At 32.8% G+C, this 21342-nt stretch overlaps 3 protein-coding genes across 5 annotated transcripts; 1 reads left to right on the top strand and 2 right to left on the bottom strand.

The window, feature by feature from the left end:
* Positions 1 to 4087: 4087 nt before the first annotated feature.
* Positions 4088 to 10228, bottom strand: LOC114193474 (peroxisome biogenesis protein 6). 3 transcript variants are annotated; one of them, XM_028083297.1, is made up of 16 exons: positions 9873 to 10222; positions 9154 to 9801; positions 8829 to 9072; positions 8508 to 8643; positions 8015 to 8198; positions 7419 to 7610; positions 6491 to 6775; positions 6251 to 6322; positions 5894 to 5980; positions 5665 to 5787; positions 5411 to 5521; positions 5284 to 5322; positions 5071 to 5192; positions 4842 to 4986; positions 4520 to 4600; positions 4088 to 4429 (listed from the first exon to the last, which is right to left on the bottom strand). In XM_028083297.1, the coding sequence occupies exons 1-16, from the start codon at positions 10104 to 10106 to the stop codon at positions 4346 to 4348; spliced, it is 2787 nt and encodes a 928-aa protein (XP_027939098.1). In that variant the 5' UTR covers positions 10107 to 10222; the 3' UTR covers positions 4088 to 4345. The 3 variants fall into 3 exon arrangements, 1 of the variants encoding a protein (XP_027939098.1); XR_003606270.1 differs by lacking the exon at positions 4088 to 4429 and having other exon boundaries at positions 4842 to 5176; positions 9873 to 10228; XR_003606271.1 differs by lacking the exons at positions 4088 to 4429; positions 4520 to 4600 and having other exon boundaries at positions 4924 to 4986; positions 5071 to 5176; positions 9873 to 10227.
* A 618-nt stretch (positions 10229 to 10846) lies between these two features.
* LOC114165200 (60S ribosomal protein L19-1-like) lies at positions 10847 to 12838 on the top strand. The gene is made up of 5 exons (XM_028049863.1): positions 10847 to 11017; positions 11397 to 11519; positions 12035 to 12348; positions 12476 to 12531; positions 12620 to 12838. The coding sequence occupies exons 1-5, from the start codon at positions 10906 to 10908 to the stop codon at positions 12642 to 12644; spliced, it is 630 nt and encodes a 209-aa protein (XP_027905664.1). The 5' UTR covers positions 10847 to 10905; the 3' UTR covers positions 12645 to 12838.
* Positions 12839 to 14153: 1315 nt separating this feature from the next.
* Positions 14154 to 20561, bottom strand: LOC114184543 (spermatogenesis-associated protein 20). Its single transcript, XM_028071854.1, is given in 16 exon segments — positions 14154 to 14753; positions 14828 to 15004; positions 15152 to 15355; positions 15441 to 15665; positions 15974 to 16084; positions 16185 to 16448; positions 17862 to 18103; positions 18264 to 18504; positions 18921 to 19077; positions 19257 to 19305; positions 19308 to 19404; positions 19589 to 19621; positions 19752 to 19830; positions 19924 to 19945; positions 20053 to 20125; positions 20214 to 20561. Coding segments are annotated over 16 exon segments (2409 nt in total). The 5' UTR covers positions 20442 to 20561; the 3' UTR covers positions 14154 to 14546.
* Positions 20562 to 21342: the final 781 nt, after the last annotated feature.

Raw genomic sequence — 21342 nt, 5'->3', positions numbered from 1 at the left:
TTTCTGCTAAAAAAAAACTAACTGTTCGAGTTTGTCCGTAGTTGAAGAAAGCTTCAGCTTGTAAGTTTAAGGGCAAAGAAAAGACATGGACAGAGTATGGTTTAACTGCCCAACTTCTTAACAACTTTTGAAAACATAGTCATTGGTTCAATAAAGAAAACTTTCCATTAATGTGTTTGTGTTTAAGTTCAATAATTAATTAGTAACTTGAGTTTTCTAATAAAGTTCAATAATTAGTAAATATAATAGGAATGATAAATATTTCAACTAAGCTAAATCGGGTTGGTTAAACTTACTTAAAGTACTTCTACATAGATTAATAAAAAAAAAACAAAATATTTCACAATTTGATTTTTTTTTCTTTTTGCATAATTTTCAAAATTATTTGTAAAAATCAGACTTGTGATCTCGTTTAAAACTTATGAAAATACAGACTTTATGATTAAAAGAACAACAGTTATTTTTATTTGTAAATTTTACTATTTTTCATATACTTTTATTAATAGCATTACAATATATTTAATTTTTATTAATATATTCTTGATTTTAAAAAATCAACGTAATTTTTTTATGCAATTATTATGTTTAAAAAATATGAATTTATATGTGGTAACGCTGTTTAGAACTGAAGAAGAAAAACGTAATAGATGTCATGTCTCTTCATGTTTATAAACGAACCTAACACTGATCTAACATAAAAAAATATATTAATTTAAAAAAAACATATAAAACCACATTAACTATAAATAAATAAATAAATGAAATATTAAATTACTGCTATAAATACAGGAAAAAAAATGCTATTAAATTTTTATGAACTTCTAAGTGATTTTGTATTTCTTATATCAATATTTTGTTTTCTAGTTATTTTAGTAGATAGTTTGTTGTTTGTGATTGTAGTGAAAATCCCAATGCCACCACTTGGGCACTGAAAGTTCTCCATGTGTTGCTCAGATAAAATAATATTATCTCAAATTCATTAAACTAACATCAATAAATGTTCATCAGTTGCAGAGCCTCATGCAAATCAGTGGTGGAGATCTTCATAGAGTTTAGAGAGAAAACGTGTATTTCAAAGTATACCTTATAAAATTCCGGTTTAATTATAAATTTCCATATTTATTTGTATTTCAGTTTTCCAATATAAAGACATAATTTTATTCTTGCACTTAAATTATTTTTGTAAAAAAAAACACAAAAGCTGAACAGATTAAAACGATATTTTTAGACATCAAGCAAAGATAAGATCGTTTTAACACGTTTAAATTCATAAACAGTAACTGTCATATATGTCATTACGTGGTGTCATTACGTAGTTTTTTTAGTTTTTTTTATTTTTTTTTAATTTTTATTTTAGTTTTTAAAATATCCACGTGTCAACCCAGCTGCGTATTACGTGTCAAAGTCAATGTTCTATATCCAATTTGGTTTTTATATTTGTTATTTTTGTTCAATTTAGTCCCAACTTGTTTTAAAATTGACCAATTTTGTCCTTATTGAATATGTGACAAAATTTAATTTTTATATAAAAAATGTAATATATAAATTTTAATATATTATATAAAAATATTTAATAAAAATATGAATTTTAATATACAAATTAAATTTGATTTTAATTTGGAAATGAACAAAATTGGTTTATGTTAACAAAAATTAAAACTAAATTGAAAAAAATAACAAATATAGAAATCAAATTGAATATAGAACATTGACATTGACATATGACATGCTGGATTGACATGTAGACATTTAAAAAAAATTAAAAATTAAAAAAAAATCACGAAATAACATGTTATAATTACTGTTTATGACCGTTAATGATTTAAATAGTGTTAAAAAAAATATCAGTTAAATAAAATTGACAAAAATTAATATTTATTTGAACACAAAAACAAAATGAAAACCTATTTAACAAAACTTAACAAAAATTAGGACAAAAAATATTTTAACATTAATGTTATACAGATTTTTATATGAAAGTAAAAGCAAAAGTAAAATAAATTTAGAAATATCTGATGTCATAAAATTTATAAAAGTTAAATAAAAATTTGGCATCACTATAAGAATATAGATAAGCTAAAAGAGAGAAAAAAATAGAAAGATAAAAATAGTAAGAACAGAGGAATAAAGATGTTAGCCACATTGACCACATGATGAAAAAAAAAAGAAAAGAAAAAAAAAAGGGAGAAGGGAAAGTATGTATGTATGACGTGAATGAAGAAACATTTAATGGTTGATTGATGTCATGGTTTTGACAATTGTTGGGCCCATTAAGGTGAAAGTGATGGAAACCATATCCATCATTCCATTCAATGGCATATGGTGAGAATATGCCATCATCCATCCCATGTTATGCTACAATACAAATTCAGTAAACGGTCATAAATGGATAACCATTACCAAAAACCCACACTTTTATGTCACACGTGCATCTCAATACCCACCATATACCACACAATTTTCTTTCATGCTATAAAACCAATCATTAATTAACTAACACTCTCTCTTTTTCACACATTAAATCTCATTCAATACGATAAACTCTGCAATTTTATTACATTGATTTTTTAATGTAAAACACTTTTAATATAATAGCGAAACTTATGGCTATATTTTATTTTGTTTGTTTTTAAATGTCATTTAAAATATTATTTTATTTCAATAAAATATTATATTTTGTTTTTTTATTCTAAATCATGATAAACTAATTAATATGAAGTAAAAGGTAAGGGTTTAAGAACATCTTCACATGAGTTGCTTAAAAATATTACTTAAAGATGAAACTATCATAACATGTTCCACACTTATAGGTAGAGAGATGTTTACATAAAATCTTTATTAAAATTTAAGAGGAACTAGTGCTCCAAGCCATACAATTAATTCTCACTGACTCAGACTTCGAAGATGGAAACAAATATTTTAATAACATGACAATTAAATAAGTAATGTAAAAGAAGTCTAATAGTTAAAAATTATTGATTTTTTTTTAAATATCAACATATAAATTTATTTCAATTAGTTAAACAAACAAACTAATTACAAATATTGAAATATTTGTATTTATTGAAAAAAATTTTGAATTCTTAAAATAATTAGACATATAATATTTACATATGAAATTTAAACTGAAACTGAAATAATTTTAAAAGTCAAATAATCATTTTTTATAAAATTTTCTTGTAGAAAATACAATAAAATAATTTTTGTATAACAATTAAATAATCAAGAATAATAAACAACTATATTTATTAAATAAAAATTAAATGATTAAATTCACTATAAATATTAAATATTTATAGTTTTTGAAGAAGAATTAAATACTTAAATTAATACGAAATATTAAAATTTTAGTTCAATCTAAAATACTTATAAAAATGATAAATATCTAAAAATAAATTTAAAGAAAACAAGTTAAAAGTCAGTTACAGAAAAAACGACCTCATGCATAAAAATTGTAAACATACCAAGAAAATCAGTGAGAAATTGGTTTGGAATAGATAGTATAGTTAAACAAAAGATAGATACTTCAGTTTAATAAATAAAAAGAGAGATACGTTATTTCACTAAATAAAAATAGAAATAGTATCTTCCAAAAATATTTCTATAAATTATATTGAAGTTATAAAATTTGTGTACACAAAAATATTTTTTATTAGTTTTTATAAAACTATAACTATATATTAGGAACATTTGTCAGTTTCAATTAAAATAAAAAGTAAAATTATAATAAGACATGCATTAAAATAGTTATAAGAAATTGTATTTTTCATATTTATTATAATTACACAATAAAAATACTTTCAATTTTATGGATAGTTTTCTGATAATGAAAATAAAAAAGTTGGTTAATAAATACAATAATACCAAAAACAAAATTCAATCATATTTTTTATTATTATATACTAATGGAAAAATAAAATAAAATATATTTAAAAAGTAAAACTGAATTATATATAATATATCAGAATAGGAAGAAAAAATGAGGAGTTGGACAACAGAGGGACATTGTAGGGTCTGGCTAAGGGTGTAACAAAACAAAAAGAGAAAGTGAGTATGTGAATGATGGAAACCAATAGAAGAAGGAGCATTTGAATAAACTTATATTGTTAAATTAAAACATATATGATGTATCATCTTTATTTAAAAAATGATAGAGGAATGAGCTAGGTACATGTGGGTCACTGGTCTGTGCTTCAAAGTCTAATAGCCAGCTAATATACAGATAATAATACTCTGTACCCTTCACTGGAACCCTAATCAATGTTACTAATATAAAAAAGAAAACCAATGAACACTTTGTATTATAGTTCCTAAAACAGCAGCAGAAACAACATGGTAACCAAAATCATCTGCCTTCAAACTGATCTCTCAGTTGCTCGTACTTCTTAAGCTCAGCTATTGAGAGGGAAGGTGACAACTCTTCCAAGACCTGAACCAATTCATGGATAAGTTGGTAACTCTACAAGTGTTGAGATTTGAACCACAAATAACCAGATTTTTCAACACAATAGAAAGTTACCTCGACAAAGTCATCATACTGAACAACAACAGAATCTGCTTCATTATCTTTGCTGGAAGACTCTGGATTTGCACTCAAAACCTAAGAAAACAATGAAATTGAGTACCCTTCTTCTAATCAATCACATGATAGTTTATGCCTAGTCTTGTAGAGGTTTTTGAAATGTTAATGCTGGCATTTTGTTTGTGACAGTAAATACAGGCTGCAATTTCCTCTATAAATGGATACTACTCCACTATAATCTCAGAATCCTTAATGATCTAGTGTTCAAGCAAATTTCATGCAATGTAATAGCAGGTCCTGTGATCCTGGTCAAACTTACTTTACGTTTTGCAGCATGGAACCAAGCGTCTGCACACAACGCATACATGTCTGCACCAGTGAAGTTTGGTGGACATTTTTTTGCAACAGAGTAAAGTGAGACATCTTCATGCAATTTGAACTTTCGGGTAAGAGCTTTCAGCACCCTAGAAAAGATGGGATCAGAGGTTCACAATAGCATGTATGAGATATTTCACAAGATCAGAGAGCAGGAAAAGTACGCCAATTACCGTTCCCTGTAAGATGCATCAGAGTTAACTCCAACATACAATAGTTTATCAAATCGACCAGGGCGCAGAAGGGCTGGGTCTATCAAATCTGGTCTATTACTTGCACCTATAATAAACAGATCCTATTAAGAGTCCAGGAAAGAGACACATTTGTTAGAGTAGAATATGATAATATATTTGCCTAAGAATAAATATTCAAACAGATAAAAAGACCTGTGTTGAATCACTTAAGCCGTCAATCTCTGCAAGCATCTAATAAATAACAAGGGAATGTATTACATTAGGAAACCCAGGTAAGAAAACTGCAAACATCATTGTCTTGCTCAGAATAGGAAACCACCTGAGAAACCACTCTGTCCATAACACCCCCAGAATCTCCAGAAGCACCCCGAGCTGGTGCAAGTGAATCAAGCTCATCAAAGAAGATGACACATGGACGTGCCGATCTGGCCTGTGAATTATTTTGAACTTCAATTTATCAAATTCTGTTCAGAGAACCGTCTGGTTGACATTAAAGAGACACAGTATACTTACTCGGACACAATTCAAATTGAGAAACTATTTTTGATAAACTACCCTGAAATACTACTATACCTTCTGGAAAATGTCTCGAACATTCTTTTCAGACTCTCCAATGTACATGTTGATCAGTTCAGGACCTTTCACACTAAGAAAATTTAAGGAACATTCTGTAGCAACAGCTTTTGCCAATAATGTCTGTTGTTAGATAAAAGAGCAAGGCAGTGGTGTCAAAAATCTTTCGTAACTAAAATGAAAAGAATTGAAGTAAAAAATTGCCATTTACAAGTACATTACAACTTACTTTGCCAGTTCCAGGGGGACCGTACAAAAGAACACCGGATCGCTTGCGTAATCCAGATGAAAATAGATCTTTATGCAAGAGAGGTAACTACAACACGAAATACGGAATGAATTAGACATTAGCGAAAATCCCAGCTAAAATCAACTTAATGACCTAAATCTTTGGAGAAGCTAGACGAGAGAGCTTAAAAGTAGAGGTGAACAAGTTGATTTTAACTTGTAGGAGAGGTTTTATTCATTTTACCACTAAAAGTTCTTCTTGAGATGTTTATCCAGACTGACTCATTAAAGAGGGAAATTGTACCTTCAAATATGGGAAAGTAACAAGCAATATAGTTATATCATACAAGAAGCCCACCTGAACAGTGTCCAGAATTGATTTTTTGACATCTTCAAGCCCACCAACATCTTCCCATTTCACGTTTGGAACCTGCGAAAGAAAAATCCACACTTCAAAATTTCTGTGCATTGAGGAACATTTTTTCCCCAGAACACATGTTTTCCAAGATATACATTTGTTGGCATCAGTACAACAGAAAATTGTTTTGCTTAAATGCAGACAAGAAAACCATCATGAAAGCCTAATCACTAAATTTACCTTTGGAGTACCCAATGCTGACGCATTTCTTTTCTTTGATCGCTCCAAAGCATTCAACAAGTCTTCTTTCCCAGGAATCTGATGTGAAACTTTCCCGTGACTGGTGTCTTCTGCCATCTTGGAATTAAAAAAACTATCTACATCATCAGACTCGTCTTTCTCTACTTTAGCATTATTTCTCGGAAATAAGTTGGCACCAGCATCAGCAATTAAAGCACGAATATCCCTGGGCATGTAACCAGATGTCTGTCCAACTATTTCTTTTACTAAAGCTTCTGAATCAGTCTGCAAGAGGCCACAATGTAATCAGTCAATTCTAACACGCCTAGGTAATGATTTAATCAGGGATTCAGGAGCACAAATTATAGCATTTCTTAATAATTTGAACAAATTTGGATGTATAATCTACATTATTATACAAAGCATGTTCTAACATTTGGTATCTCCGTTTTTTCACTTTCCTTGATATTTTTGGCTGAGAATTGAGAAGTAAATCAGAATTTCAAATTGATCCCATGGCACCACCTTTCTCCCATTCTCAACTTTAAAGGAAGTTCTTTACTGATATTGTTTTCTTTTACAATTAAGTTTTAAGTCAGTTTTTTTTTGTGTTCTAAAATTTATTGAGAGAAATGTCATGACTAGTTTGGTTACTAACTGGTCAATTAATTAACCCAACAAATGACAAAACTTAATATCGAGTTTCTATAAGACCTTTTCCATCAAATTCTCAAATCTAACAATGAAATGACAATGTATATTCTCAATATATGTTGTTTAAAGTCAAAAGTAACACACAGATGTTGTCGTTTAGCTTACGAACTTGATGGCATGTAAATAAAGAATTTGATCTAAGGTTTGTTCTAAAGAAAAAAGAATCAGAAGTAGACACAAACACAACATGAAGCTCCGTTCCAAAAACCCTTACATTAGAGAAGAGTTCAGAAAAACTTTGCAATGACTGCAATAGCATTTCAGCTCTTTGCTCTTCAGTCAAAGGCCCCATGCTTATTTCATGGCTAAAACAGCGTCTGATAGTTGATGGAAGACCTTCTGAACTGTCAGCAGCAGCAATCAATAGGACCTGGTGTTCACTTGCCTTTTCAGCACTCGTCTCCACCTTCACCAACATGCTGTAAAAGTAAATTTCTTTGAAATTCAAGATTCTAGTAAAAAGTAAAAGACAACTTTGGTTTCTGAGGTTTTTTCTGGTCCTGATTCGGATTTACCCTATGACAGCTAATTGATAATAGATGTAAGAAAGCTGTAATATAAGACAACATGTTTGGTATCACTTATTTTTCAGGAAATTATTGCTTTTCTTTGTCACAAGCTCCATAAGAGAGCTGAAAAAAAAAGTGATTATTTCTCCATTTCTTTCGATGTTAACTTGATTTACTTTTTCATCTGACTGGCAATAAAATAAGACACAGTATATGCCATGTACAGGAAAATTGATTGACAGAAAAGGTTGAAGTCCAAAGAACAATGATAGCAACAACAAAGTTCAAAGTTAGATCTTACAGATTCAACGTTTGATTTCCCCAGGGAATTACTATCACGTTGTTCACTGACAGGCTCAGTGAATTTCCTAATAACTGAAGCAACTTCAGACGTATTTCCTCTTTGATCATGTGGTGAACCCTCGGGTGATTGTGATTCTCGAAATACATCAAAATGACGAAGAAGAAGTATTGCTGGCGAGTATCTGTAATATTATCATCCGGTAAGACTAGAAGCTTAGAGAGACATCATATCCAAAAACAGTAAACTTCTCAGTGCCTAACATGATCGGTTATAAGGGGAGTGGTGGCCAAAGGAAAGCTTTATCTAATAACTGTTAGGTAGGGAGAAAAACCACTACGAAGAAAAAAGCAGGTTAATAAATTAATGGAACCGTGTCTTCCTGTCCCCATGGAAAAGTATGCAATTTTATCAACACCAAAACAAAAATAAGCAGGACCAAAGTTTCTTCCGCAATATGTTTTGTTATCATTGCTAGTATTCAAAATATAACCTTCGAGCTGTCTTGAAAGCTTGTGCTAGAGCAACAGATGTTCTATCAGACACCATAAGATCATGACAGTTATATTCCACCACATGCAGGCCAAGTCGACGAGCAACATATCTAACAACAGTCCTTTTCCCACAACCTGCATAATTACGTTATTTAGGAAAAACAACATGCATGGCCGATGCATTCCAAAACTACCATTTGACAATTTAAATGAACAAAAATTGAGGATGTCAAATGATGATCCAAAACACAATAATTTGAAGTATCAATAAGAAAATTACTTATTCCTTACAGAACAAAGCATCGGAACATAGGACATACCTGCCAAACCATACAATAGAACAGACACCCTAAACTTGGAAGAAAGCACTGATGGACAGAAAGTTGGTGTGAGTATCGAAGCCAAGATGTTCACAGTGTCCCCTCGCAAAGGCACCGGTCCTTCAGGTCCACCAATTAACAAATCTGGAGGGAGTGCGGATGGAGAACTCCCTACCAGCACAAGAGCAGTTAAGGTGTTATTGACACGAAAAAACTGTTCATCTGATGGTTCCATACCAACAACCTGAAGACACGAGTTACACTCTAGCAACCAACCCGACATGTTTCTCAAGGTTTAACAAAAGCATGGGAGAGTTCACAGTACCTTGAAACAGATAAGGTTGTCATTTTGATCTAATGATCTTTGGTTACAAGGAACGCAAATAGTGGAATTGCAATTCCAACTTATGCTAATCCCAAAAACATCTCCCTTGGACAAGTACCTATCGACTTCAAAGTACTTTTGCAATGACAAGTCGATCATGTCTTGCCGCAGTTCTGACTCAAAAGGTGAACTTGCTCTAATAGATTCAAGAATGCCACATTTTGGTATCTTCACAAAAGAAACCCTCAGAAGGGAGGCAAATTTTGGAGGCAGAGCAAGTGGTTCCAATTCTACGTTGATGACAGAATCCACAGTTCCTTTAGCAGCATCCTCATCACCCCTTTTATCTCGAGGTCCGAAATAAGAAGCCAAAGCCTCTTGCCCGTGGTAAAGAATGGATTTTAAGCACGCCACGTGCAAGTTAAGGTTAAAGGCTAAAAGTGGCGATACATAGGCTATTTGATCATCTAACACAGAACCATTGAAAGGGAAATGACAAGAAGGAAAAAGAATCATTATTCGAGAAGAAGAAGAAGAAAATAAAGAACTAGAAGACGGAGAGTCTGTGTTAGCCGTGGTGCCTGGTGTGTCCAAAGCAACAGCCACTGCAATTTTCTGAGTGTTGGTGTCAACATTCTTGACAAGAACCTGATAAAAATTGAAACTTAATAATATAGTATTGAAACAAAGGGAAATTGAGTTAAAGGGGTTTGAATTACCGGTGAGCCTGAAGTGATGGAGAGGGTTTTGAGAAGAGGGGTGGAGAGGGCAAGCAGGGAAGAGTGGTCGACGGAGAGATTCGTGAGGTCGGAGAACCGGAGGATTCCGACAGGAAAACTGAAGAAGGAGGGAGAAGAATCATGGTCGAAGAGATTGGTGGTTGGAGCAGTTGAATTGATGACATGTTTGGTGGAACACAGTATCAGAGGCTTTCTTCTTTCCACCATTTTCATTCAAAAACCTTTACTTCTCGTTCATGTCTTTCAATCTAAAACCAAATATTTGTGATATAACTATAGGCCATAATATAACAAGTTACAGGTATTAAATTGAGCACGGAATCAGAACTTCTATGATTTTTCTTTTTCAATCTTACAATTCAATAGCTAGAATGACAGCAAAAATCAGAGAAATAAATCTGGCTAAAGATTCTAATTTCCAAGTACAATTTTAAAATGTTAAGAAACCATTTTTAGCACTTCTTTCAGAAAAAAAAAAATCAATATCCATACTGTTATCTATATTTATATACCATTAATAAAAGAGATTATTTATTTAGTATACACTATTTTTAAAAATTTAAATAATTACTTATAATAAAATATTATTTTTCAATTTTATTCTTTTAATAATTACTTTTTTTAATTTAAATAGTTATTTATAATAAAAAATTAGTTACACAATAAAAAACATCTTTAATAAAATTATAAAATATATTTATTTTTATAGTTTCTTTTTTATCAAGACTTAATTTCTTAAGTCTTATGTGATATAGATCATAATATATTTATTTTTATAATTACATAATATCACATAATAAGACTTTACAGAAACTCCAATTTTGTACACACACAAGGTTAACAAGCTAAAGTGCTGGGCCCGTATGACAGTCCACAAACAACAAATGGTGTCTGTTCAGGCCCAGCCCAATCTTCATAATTTGGGCTTTACATATGGTATTTATATATACTCATAACCAAAAACATATCTAGGGTTTTGTTCTCCCCGTTGCAGCATCAGAGAAGGGGAAACATGGTTTCGCTGAAACTGCAGAAGCGGCTTGCAGCCAGTGTGCTGAAGTGCGGAAGAGGAAAGGTGTGGCTTGACCCCAATGAAGTCAACGAAATCTCCATGGCCAATTCTCGTAACTACGCTCACCCTTTCTTTCTATCAGCATCATATCTCTTTTCCTTGAATTTATCAGTATAATTGTCTTTATTTAATATTATTTTTTTCTTCTTACCTAAGCGTTGAAAATATAGGACTTTTTATTCGATCCGATGTTTACTGTTGTTTGCTGCATTAGTTTTTTCTTAACATTAGACTCTGTGCAATTTTCTATATGTAATCGGTATTTGAACTGTTCTTAAGTTAAATACTACGTTTGAAAGGGGATTTGTACATATGAGCATTTGCTAAGATATTTTCAAGCTCCTTAAGGTGTTTAATCGTGTAGGCTGAATCAAATGTTTTGTAATATGAATACATAATTTTTACTTAATACAGTAGGTTTCACTTTGCAGGGCAAAACATAAGGAAGTTGGTAAAGGATGGGTTTATCATTAGGAAGCCAACCAAGATTCACTCCCGATCACGTGCTCGTAGGATGAAGGAGGCGAAGAGGAAGGGTCGTCATTCTGGATATGGTAATTATTCCCGATAACTTGCTTAATGTAAAATAAAATTACAAACGAACTAGAATTAACAACTACATACAGAAGAAGAAAACTAGAAGATAAAATGAATTAAACTTTGTTCTGTTATTGAAATTAGTCTATGCATGAACTGATTGTTATAAGGTTTTCTTCCGAAAGATGATTTTAATTTATGAGTTAACTAGTTTTAACTTGTATGGGAAGTAACATTTGTTTACAAGGGTTTATTGAAAAATTTATCTATACAAAACGAAATTACAGACTGTTAGACATGTTTTATATAGGATTTATGGTTATGGTCTTATTGTCACTGGACATTCGACAAGATTTTCTAAGTTTGTAATTAAGGAATAACGCATTTGCTTATTATTTTGTGAAAGAAAGTCAGATTCTTATTTTGTGCTAATTATTGTTGGGTGGCATAGAAGGAGTTACTCTTTTGTCCTCTGGAGAGGGGGTTGGAAGGGTGTTAGTGGCTTCCTATAATGTTTTGTGAATACTATTAGGTAAGCGTAAGGGTACAAGGGAAGCTAGGCTTCCCACCAAGATACTCTGGATGAGAAGGATGCGTGTGCTCAGACGGTTGCTTCGCAAGTACAGGGAGTCAAAGAAAATTGACAAACACATGTACCATGATATGTACATGAAGGTGAAAGGTAATGTTTTCAAAAACAAGAGGGTCTTGATGGAAAGCATTCACAAGTCTAAGGCTGAGAAGGCAAGAGAGAAGACTTTGTCTGATCAGTTTGAGGCTAAGCGTGCAAAGAACAAGGCTAGCAGGGAACGGAAAATTGCACGGAGGGAGGAACGCTTAGCCCAAGTGAGTTTCATTGTCTTGGAATATATGTACTTGTGTTTTTATTAATATTTGCTGCACTATGAGTGTGTTCACTGAAGTTGGAAATGAAGATTTTTACATTTTTTTTTTTGTATTGTTAAATGTTTAGGGTCCCGTTGATAAGGCACCAACAGCACCCAGTGCCCCAGCACCCCAACCTGCACAGTGAGTCTTACTATTTTTGCTTATTATGCCATATATATAGTTTTTGGTTCTTTATGAACTTTGGCTTATTTGTATATCTTTTACGCAGAGCGCCAAAGAAATCCAAGAAATGAGTATTTTTGATGAATGTTTGATGGTGCCTGAAAATCTGTCTACAAAAGTAGTTACGAGGAGTATGTTTTTGTTGGTTCTAGTCTTTTTTTTTGTAAGTTTTGCATTGTACGAGAAAACATTTTATCTTGTATACTTTAAACTATATATTGTCAGTGTTTACTGTTTTTCGTATTAAGATTAACTAGTTTTGGAAGTTGTTGTGTTATTCTTCTACTCGCAATATAACTGCTATAGTGTGCTTAAAAAAACTTCAACCAATTCCGAATTTCATATTATTCGTGAAGTTTTGAAGTACTATTTTTATTTATCTTGTCTCGTATAGTAGACGTTTTGATATAATAATCAGTAACAGATTATAAAGTGCAGTTTTCAATTTGATTTATATTTATTTCATTCTACTTTTAGTTATTATTGAATTTGCGATCTCAATGTGGCGAAGGAGAATGTTTGTGCTGAGCGAAACTGTGTTTATGTTCTCTGAAGTTTGAAACAAATTTTGATAAAATTTATAATCAATAGTAGTATTAATGTTAGAGTAGAACTCAATATAAAATAGCTTTATAAAAATAAGTACACAAATACAACATATATTTGTTTCTGTTAGTTCATTTATAATCATAATTAAAACAAATTCTAACATATTTTGTGGGAAGGTTTTTATTGAATTGTCTCGGTATATACAACTAAACATGTATTATTTTTGATGATTTGAAACACTTGGAAGAATAAAAAGAAATATTGATTACTTCATAATTGGAATTAAACGGGTTGGACGGTATGTTGGTAAATTAACCCTGTGATTGAAATTGAGGCTGAAACCAAGAACAATCTGTAACAGCCTCAAATTTATGAATTTACGAATTATAAATTGTATGGGAAATTTTTATAAGAAACCAATGGTTTAAAATAAAATAAAAAGCAATTACAATGTTTTTAATATAAGTAAACTTTATAAACCAACGGATAGAATTAATTAAGAATGTGTTTGGTAAATCTCAAAACTAAAACATATTTAACTATTTTATTAATAGAAGTAAACTTTTTAAACCAATTTTAACCCATTCGGATAGAATTAATTAAATTATTTTTTAGTGCATATCATCCAACTTATTTCACTTCGATCTTTTTATTAATATTTGCAAGAGTGAAAAAATTGAATTTTGTATTTAATATTTGTTTTCAGAAACATTTACACAGTTGAAGTACTAATTTTTTATATTTGAAAATATTATCGAAACGAAAAAACAAAACTTATATAAATTATACATGTCAAAATACTAAACGATTTAACATAAAATCAATTCAAATTTAATATATTTCAAAAATCGAATCAACAAGATTATGCATTATTTGGTTTGGGCCATTCAGAATAAGAAGAAAAATTTAGAAGCTAAATTCTTGTCATTATATGGTGCTACGAATAAGAAGAAATTGTCACATATCACTATGTACACTACATTTTTTTTCAATCCCATAAAAATAATGCACATTCAATGACACAGAACAAGAAAACAGAAGAAACTCTCAGATTGGAAAGGTTTTTGAACTTACTATGACATGACACGAAAAGAAGACATGAAGGATTTAGTAGTGGCACTGTGACTTTATTGTGCATGTATGAGAAAAATAAAGTACACATGTGGACAGACCCCAGCTTTCGATAATTATTTCAACCCTTGTATACATATACAAACTTGCATCATTCTATGTCAAATTTGAGGAAAAATTGCGGCCCCTGAACACAGGCAATCGAAAAGGGTATGCATCAATCCCTGAACTCAACGAAGAATATTACCTACCTTTTTTTGAGAGAGAAATCAGAACCAACTAGTTCTGTATATGAAAAGGGGATCCAAGAGGGAGCTTTCACTGACGATCTTACCCAGATAACAACCACTAGCTTATGTGAACGAAGAGGAAGGTTTTTTGGAGAGTAAAGCTTCAAGTGAAGAATGATCAGTCAAGGGGGGGCTACAGGTGAAGTTTTGGCAAACAAGAGCTACAACCTTGTTGACGTCATAGTTATTTTTCGCCATGAGAGAGACATTACTGTTATTTATTTCCCAAAATTCCATCTCTTCTTTATTGTTGGGGTCTATATGAATAACCTGCGATCAACACCAATGTTATATTGACTACAATCAGAACGAGATGTAAAGATATAAGGAGTAACTGTACTTACTGTTCTGTTGGGGTCATATAATGCATGAGCTGCAGCAAGCATATTTTCAAATTCCTCAGACGTTCTTCCACCAACCACGACCACTTGTTTCCGAGAAGGTACGCGCAACATGTCTGCTGCACAACACATTAGAGGCACTGCCATAGCCATATCTTTCAATCTTTTCTCAAAAACTGCCTGCATTACCATTTGAAGAGAATTCTAGTCAGTTGCAACTGACCCAATGATCTAGAAACAGACCTCAAATAACCCCATCCAACCATTGTTAGCACATATATGAGAAGAAGCGACTTTTAGGAGGAAAAGGGTGGGGGTGTTACGCACCAATAGATGTTCTGCATTTCGCTTATAATTCTCAGCCTTACTTCCAGAAACCATGGAAGCCAATCTTATAAGGTTTATAGCAGAAACCGAGTTTCCAGACGGTTCTGCCCCATCATGATCTTCCTTCACGCGGAGGAGAACTGAAGGATCTTCTCCTGTATTATTGAAATATCCACCTCCAGCCTTATCAAGAAACAAAGCATCCTACAAGCAACAAATATCATTAGCAATTCAATGCCTGGTATACAAGAAATAAAATTTCTATGGCGTCCAGACAATCAATATTTACCTGGGTTTCCTGCAATTCAATGGCCCATAGAAGCCAGCTAATTCCACCACCAAACTCATACAGATCCAGCAATCCTGAAATCAGAAAGGCATAGTCATCCAAGAAACCAGGAGCTTTAGATGGAGAACGTCTGAAACTATGGTATAGCCTGCGAGTCTCCACATCATAAAGATGCTTCCTAATAAAAAATGCTGCTTTTTCTGCAATGTTCATGTACTCCTTTGGCTGAAATATACATAATCAAAAGGAGGAGAAAGTTAAAAACAAAAGGAAAAATCAAGTTGGCTACATGTGTTCCTCCAACAACTTTACCCACTATTCCTTCATAACTTAAACAGTCAATGTCCTCTAATTCAAACTACTCATTATACAAGCATTAATTGTGCTCAACAGTTTAAAACTGTATATCTATATGATAATTTACAGATATCTTCCACAGACATCATAATATGAAGTAGGAGTGTTTCTCATCTTTTTAAATATTGGTAGCCATTCATCATCATCAATGCTATATTAGTACGAGGGAAACTTACTTCAGTGCCAACAACAGGAAAGTAGAATTTGGTCCCTTCCGCTTCGCCCTTGAGAATCTTAGAAGCCCTAGCAAAAGAAGAGATTGCCAATCCATTCCAAGATACAATAACCTAAGAGCATAAGAACCCTTGAGAGTTCACATAAACGTTGAAGTATATATCATCATAGGTGAATACTAAATAAATCAATACGATTATTCAAGGGAAATACCTTGTCATCCAAATGTGGCTTTGGACGCCTTGACCTTGCTTCAAACAACTTACGCCTACATTCCCCCAGAATTTCTTGATATGTCTGAACTGACATGCCATATTTTGGTGCCAGTTCTGAAGGTTCCTTTCTCTCAATTAGGACATTCTTTTCTTTGAATTCATTGTGAGGATCACTCATTTCAGACAGGTCACAGTTACCCGATTGTTTTATGTAATAGTGCTCCTCAAAAAGAGCAGCATGCTCTCCAAGTATGTCTTGAACCTACATACAACAAAACAAGTCGGAAGTCACCTCCAAAAATAATACACCAACCAATCATTAATTACAACAATTTTACTACAAAATGTCACGACCCCCGTAGATAGGATCGAGAATTACTCGAGGAAATCAGGACACTGATGTCTGATACCTAATTATTCTCAACTAGAAATATTCTATTTTTATTTGGATGTCCAATATAAAAATCTACAAGAATAAAAAACAATAAAGAAAATATTATCCACAGTTGTGCAATAAATATCAAGGAGAACCACTCAATGAAAAAAAAAAAGATATTAAACATATGTCAAAATTTAAAGGAATACCAACTCATGAGTTTAAACAAATATTTCCTGAACGACTTTTGTAATTAGAATGTCCTTATCAAATTATCAGTTAATGATTAACACATTTTACTCTTGAAAAATAGTTATTAATCCACACGATTGAACAACCAGTTGTGCATGATGTTTCAGAAACATTGAAAGTTTTTTATCCTTTTCCTTATTATGGTGAAGAAAACACTAACGACTTGGGGCGAATCTTAGGCAAAACTAGAAATAAAGTAAGTCTGTTTTTGGCTGTAGTTTTTCTGAGTAAATTTCTTTAGAAAATGTCATAAAAGAGAGGAGCTTTCTTAAGCATGTGAGGGTGGCGGGTGGAGGGAGCCTCACTTACCGAGAGGGATGAATTTGAGTAGTAGTTAGGGAAGGATGAAATCTGCTTATCTTAGCAAATTATCAGTTAATGATGAACACATTTTGCTCTTCAAAAATACAGTTACTAATTCACCCAACATAAATAAATTATTTAAATTGACTCCTTAAAGATTTTCATCTGACTGTCACATCAGTGGGTTGTTGTGTCCTGTCAGCAACTTGAAGGCCATGTCAAGTCCTTTTATGTCAGCCGAGCACAGATAGTTCTGAATGGTTTTGAAAGGCCAGATGCTGGATTTGGACCAAAAGAGGGCGCCATGATTTGGAAGGTTTATGAGAGAAAGCAAAACCAAAGTTTAGTGTTTTGCAATTTGACAGAACTAGTTATACATAATATAGATTCCAAGATAGGAAGGGGACATAGGGATGAGTGGTGAGAGGATAGTTGGCTATAGTTATTACTCTTCAGACATGATATTGGACAAACATTTTCTTCTCTGAGGAGCACATTCCACTACTTCTGTCTATTACTTCTCTTTCACATGGATTTAATTAGTGGTTAATACAATCAGTTTTCTGCATACTCAATTATGGTTCCTAACCTAAATAGACCCAACTAAAAGATATAAAGTTTTTAATGACTTGATCGAACCAATTTATTTTTGGGGTACCAAAATAAAAGACTTGTATATTTTTCAGGAACCTACAATGTAGTTATTCCTAAAGAAATAAAAGGAAAGTCCAATGGATGAAAGACCTCTTTGCTTTCCCATATGTAAAAGGCTCCTTCCTTTTTTCTTGCAGCTCCTTCAGTCTCTGCACTGTCAGCATCCTCTGCTGAAAAGATTTCACCCTCTGGACCAATCATATCTCTCTTTAAATAGTCAAGGATATCCCGTGATATATATGAATAGAAGGTATCTTTAGTGATAGAAAACGCATCTAGATAAACATTAGCAAGCTGCCCTTGATCATATAGCATCTTCTCAAAATGTGGAACTGCAAAGATATGAACAGCTCAACAATATAATCATAAGATTTCAAATCAAGGAGCATTGAATATAAAAGCACATCCTAATTAAAATGGCCCAATCAAATTGCACAGGAATAGCTCATATATACATGTAAAATATTTACTCAAAGTCTAAGGTAAACTTACCGTGCCAGCACTCATCCACGCTGTATCTGTGAAAGCCCCCTCCAACATGATCATGAATCCCGCCTTTTGCCATGCATTGCAAGCTAAACAAAACCATTTTCTGACTTCCATTAGCTCCATCCAATTTTCCCGTCTCCTCCAACTTTTTGGAGTGATAAAGCATCAAGTTTATCTCAACTGGTCTAGGAAACTTTGGTGCAGATCCAAACCCACCAAACTTTGAATCGTAGGACCCAGAGAGCTATAAAGAAACAGTAGATTGAATGATATTTAACATTTGAAACATTCAGCATAAATTAAGGATTTAAAACAAAACATCCAACAAATGCATGCAGATATAAGATCACTCTCACATTATTAAAAAACAAGAGAATAATATCTTTGATCTACGTCGTTACAATATAAAAATCTTACTATTCCGTTTGCTATCAGCCTCAAAATTTTGGGAGTAAGAAAGAAAAGAAGATTGCCATGTTTTTAATAATTTCTACATTTTCATACAGAAATAGCACAGAGGACAGCAATACTGTGTATAAGGAAGCTCTATTTTCTTTTCCCATTTTCCTTTTCCCCCCTTTAAACATGTCTAAGAAATGGAGGGGAAGGTTTCCTGATAAAATTGAAATGGTATACAAAAGCATATGCTCAAAGCCTCACCTGCTCTGAGCACAGGCGTAATGCATCAGCCGGAACCCCATCAGGCAGTTTCTCAGTATCTGCACTAGCAGACATTGCCTCAGAAAGCTGTTCAATTGCAAATGCTCCACTCTTAATCAGCATATCCCTCTTACTATCCCAAGCCTGTTTTACCTTTCTGGAGAAAGCGAACAGAAGAGAGTATACAAATAAGAGCCTCAAAAACCAGAATAGAAATTTTAAACAATTGACCTGAAGTTTTATACACAAACATTTTTTAATGCCATCCGTCAAATTTACTCAGAGAAGTGCCCAAGCAGGTTGACAATTCTAGTTAACATTTGCAATGTCTCTCACCTTAGTATAGTCTTAAATCCAGGTCGGCCGTACTTATCATCAGGGGGAAGTAAGTTCCACCCATTAAAGGCTTCAAGTCCGGCGAAAGAAAGACACTCAGGGGCCAACCTCCTCCACCATACAAAGCCTGCACATACGTCATGTATACCTAAAGACGAAGACAAAAATATCCTTTAGTAAGCCCTGTTACCTGGTGAAAACCTCAAATTCCAAAGGAAATTTGGATAATTCCTAAACACCATTCTGGATATAATATCCTCTTAGGTACTCTTAGCTGCCATGCTTCAAAATATATAAATTAAATGAAAAGTTAACGTATCAATATTATATACCTTATCAACATCTGGTCGTTCCTCTCGATCCACCTGCAGTATTCACACATTAAAGTAAGACAGAACAAAACATAACTTCTTGCGAAGCAACATAGAGTAAAAACAGAGAGAACCTTTCGACAAACTAAAACTCAAACTAAAATAAAAGGAAAAATTAAACGACCTTAATGCTAACAAACCAATCGTTCAACAACTTGGCAACCGCTGCGTCTTCGAAAGACTCGACCTCCATAACGTGACACCTTACAAATAAACACTTCAGATTCCGAAAACGTCCAAACATGAGATTAAGGACAGCAATCGTGATTCACACACACGCGCGCGCGCGTACATACCAGTGACAAGTGCTGTAGCCAACTTCGAACAGAATCGCCGTCAAAAACACCACAGGCAAAGCTTGGCAGTCAATTACGCAAACGAAATTGGCAAAAGGAAAAACATAATACAGAAAGGGAGAGAATTACTGGACAAGAAGATAGGCACGTCGCGGGTGCGCGCTTCGGCGAAGGCTTCTTCGCCCCACGGATACCAATCAACCTTGAACGGGGAATTGCAGATAAATAAGTAAATAATTGTAATTATATAATAATGGAAGAAGCGAAGCAATTTTGCGTTGGAAACTCACAGGGTTGTGTGCGTGTTGGAGAAGGTAAGGGCTCTGTTCGGAAGCGAGTCGGTTTGTGTGGTTGTGGAGGGAATGAGAGGAAGCCATGGGGATGAGGTTGAGAGTGAGAGGTTTTGGTGAGAGTGAGAAAAGGAATTTGAAATTTGAAGAGGGGAAGGGTTGGTGAGAGAGAAGACGTGGTAGGAGGAGAAGAGAGGGAGAAGAGGAATGGGTGATGCGGTGAAGCATAGAAAAGATTGTGGGGAGTGAGAATGAATGCTATGTATGAATGAAGGAAAGAACGAGAGTAGTGTAGCGAGTAATACTGGGAAATGGAAACTGCGTATTGTAGAGGGACTAGGAGGTGAGTTGCCACGTGTAGCTCTTCCCTCATCAACACTTGCACCTGATTTTTTTGGTCCACATGCTTCGCGGTTATAAACTGGGAATTATATTCAAGAGTAGTTAGATAGATCTTCTAATGTTTTGTAATTATTAGTTACTTATACTTTTACCGACTCCATTACAATGATACAAAAAATGCAGCGTCAACAAAGTATAATTAAAATTTAACTAATACGCTGCCTTGTAAAAATCAATGTCTTATGTGTAACCCAAATGATCATGAATATTTACGATGTGTTTGTTTTTCTGATTGATGGTTCACTTGTATGTTTGTTTTTAGTGAGGAGAGCAGAAATGGAAGGAAAGAGAAACGTCGATAATTTGTTTTGATTCTCCAATGAAATAAGAAAAAAATAAAACAGAAGTACACATATAATGTTTTTTTCTACAGACAAACTACAATAAATAAATAAAGATATATATATATATAACGTTAATTATATATAATATAATTAATATGATATAGTAAAATAATAAAATAGTAATTAAAAATAATATATATAAATTAAATGTTAATAAAAAAATAAAAAATATTATTACTATTATTGATAATAAAATTATAATTTATAATAATAATAAAAATAATTAATTTATCTACTAAAAATATCATTTTTGTAATAGATTATTATATTTATCATTTGCAAATTTTTCCTTTATTTGTAACTTTCTTTTCTATAATAAAAAAAATCACTTTTAATTCTCTTCTCCTTGGTTTTATCATTTTTCACTTTCTGAAATCCTCACT

The sequence above is a fragment of the Vigna unguiculata genome, chromosome 1 (assembly GCF_004118075.2).
Source record: "Vigna unguiculata cultivar IT97K-499-35 chromosome 1, ASM411807v1, whole genome shotgun sequence".
NCBI lineage: Eukaryota > Viridiplantae > Streptophyta > Magnoliopsida > Fabales > Fabaceae > Vigna > Vigna unguiculata.
This window is presented reverse-complemented; position numbering and strand designations above follow the sequence as displayed.